At 47.8% G+C, this 2484-nt stretch overlaps 1 protein-coding gene across 1 annotated transcript; it reads right to left on the reverse strand.

Moving 5' to 3' along the window:
* Positions 1-6: 6 nt before the first annotated feature.
* On the reverse strand, positions 7-2126 carry LOC135812745 (uncharacterized). Its single transcript, XM_065325994.1, has one exon. It carries the CDS (start codon positions 1894-1896, stop codon positions 127-129), a length of 1770 nt encoding a protein of 589 aa, XP_065182066.1. The 5' UTR covers positions 1897-2126; the 3' UTR covers positions 7-126.
* Between the last annotated feature and the right edge of the window lie 358 nt (positions 2127-2484).

Here is a 2484-nt window from a genome sequence, read left to right on the forward strand (position 1 = left end):
TGCACAAGAGTGCCGCCGTCAATTAAGAAATCTATCGCAATATTTTGAAAAAAGATGCACCAATACAAAGCCCTTGCATAAAATTTTGCCAGTTATCAATATTATACATGATTGTAGTTTCCTGCCCTAAGGTATATTGGCGGTTTGGCACACAAAGCCGAATCTTCCGTCGCACTCCCAAGGTGTCCAGGATACGCGACGTCGAATCGGTATGTCCTCACCAAGCGATTGCCTATGTCTCAGGCAGTCTTCATTGTCACGAAGCCGACCTCTAGTGTGCCAGGAGAAATAGTCTCTAAACACCTGCAGGGCCGATTCACCTGTCACCCATTTCCAGCTTCTAGCGCCAGCAGTTATATCTCGGGAGAGGCCAATCCACAGGAGAACAACACCTGATTGATTCCGGGACGATACGAAGCTGAGCAACCCGTCGTTTTCCTCTCCATTCCGCACTACAGCCAAGTTGCTGCCTTGCTCTTCACAGGCTGACTTGGCGTCAAACCATGACAGCTCCTCCGTGTGTAGTGTGTAGGTCGGTGTAGGCAGCGGGGTCAGTACTTCAGTCGGTCGGGAAGACATGGCAGGGTGATATTTAGGATCGTTTTTGGCCTCAGATGAATTGGCCGTAAACTGGCATACATAAGGAAGCCTCTCGCTGCAAAGCGCCGGAATTTGGTTGGCACGAAAGCGGTTATAGTTTCCGATGTAACCTTGGTAGTGAAGCACGCAATTGCCTGGATGAACCTCCTCCGATGCACGCAAGAAGGCATAGCCCTGTATAGCTTCACCCGTGATCCACCGCCACATGACGTCATCATTCTCCTGCGTGCCGCCTAGCCAGGTCTCGAAGTCGAACTTGTGTGACGTCAAATAAAGGAAAAGTGGGTCTGTGGTGGCATTACCTTGGTCTGCAACGGCTAACATGCCGCCGCGCTGTGTACAATCTGATCTCGCCTCAGCCCAGGTGCGCTTCTCAGGGAATCGAACGTAAATGGTTTGGGGAAAGGCTTCCGTAGCCGTGACGCCAGTATTACTGGTGGTTCGCATTGGACGAGTGGAGACGATATCCGTTGGAGATCCAGTAGAATTAGATACGTTTTCTGTGATATTCTCATTGCGCGTTTCTGGGATGACGGTGCCTGAGACATCCGCTCCTGGTGATTTGGACACATGTAAATTTGATTTGTTATTCTCGTCAGTTCCAGGTGACGATATAGGTTTGATGTCTTTTCTTGAAACAGTAGATGCGATCCCCTCAACCAGTGATTGAAGAGCGGTAAGAGCCAACATCATATTCATCTTCATAGTTTCCACTGCGGTGTGAACTGAGGCGGTGAGTTTCTGCAGGCGCAAGTCCGTGTACTCCTTTGTCAGCCATTTCTCTTCACACAGTCGTCCACGATATCCAACAGCGCAGTCACAAGTGAAGTTGCTACCAGTGTTCTTGCAAACACCACCATAGAGACACGTGACCTCCTCACAATAGTTGATGGGCAGACATAGGAAATGAGGATTGGAGGTTTTCGAGAATGGAGTACATCGCGAGTTCTCCTCACAAGGCTGATACGCCTGGCATTGTCCGGAAATAGATGATCCATTCATCGACGATGAAAAACAAGACATAATCCTTCTTTGGTCTGCTGCATCTATAATTCCGATGTTTTCCAAGGTGTGTGACGTAGCTGCTCGGAGTAGTTCTGGACTGTGTCCGGATAAGGCCAGTATCTTGGTGTAAAGTCGAGCGACGTGATGAGTAATGCCAGCCCTGGTCAACATGCCAGTCACACAATCGCGAGACGACCGCTTTTGTGAGGTCGTAGCTTTTGCTGTAACAATACTAGTGTTAAATAGGATAACCAAACAAGTGGCGAGTATGAACCATTTTGGACGGTCCATCTCGGAAAGCCCAGGAAAAAGCTTGAAATTATTCACCTGTTCTGCTTGAGTTTCCAATGCGACTCTCTTCTAGCACTTTACACACGTTCTATGGATTTTTACCTGTCCGGTCAGCGTGCCCCATTTTCGAAATAATTCGAGAGCTGCAAACTCTCCAACTATATAATGCCAGCCCGTCAACGGCTAGGAATGATAATGAAAGCACGGACGTAGGAGCTGAGGACCTGATGTTCGATCAGCCCTGGCTTTCACTATCGTACACATGATGAAGATGAAAAAATAAGAAGCACGTTTCGCACTGGGACAGTGTCAACGGATGGTGGGCAACATATGGTGCATTGCAGCTGTGCAAAGAGGCACCTACATGTATTGTTCCATTACTACGTTTTGGCATTGAAGAGTGTGTACATGTACTTGTTTAGTGGGCGTCTTTCATACCTGGCCGAAAATTATATTAGCTGGACTCGATTGTAGTGAAGTGGGGTTCACGACATGCAGCTCATGACCGTGTATTGTGACAATCCCACGCTTCAATACGTTTATTTAATTTTATATTCTGAACACCAATCCCGTTCACTAATCTACATG

Source organism: Sycon ciliatum, chromosome 3, assembly GCF_964019385.1.
Source record: "Sycon ciliatum chromosome 3, ocSycCili1.1, whole genome shotgun sequence".
NCBI classification, from domain to species: Eukaryota; Metazoa; Porifera; class Calcarea; order Leucosolenida; family Sycettidae; genus Sycon; species Sycon ciliatum.

Coding starts and splice junctions, on each gene's coding strand:
- LOC135812745 (XM_065325994.1), bottom strand. CDS start 1,896: ATGGACCGTCCAAAATGGTTCATACTCGCCACTTGTTTGGTTATCCTA.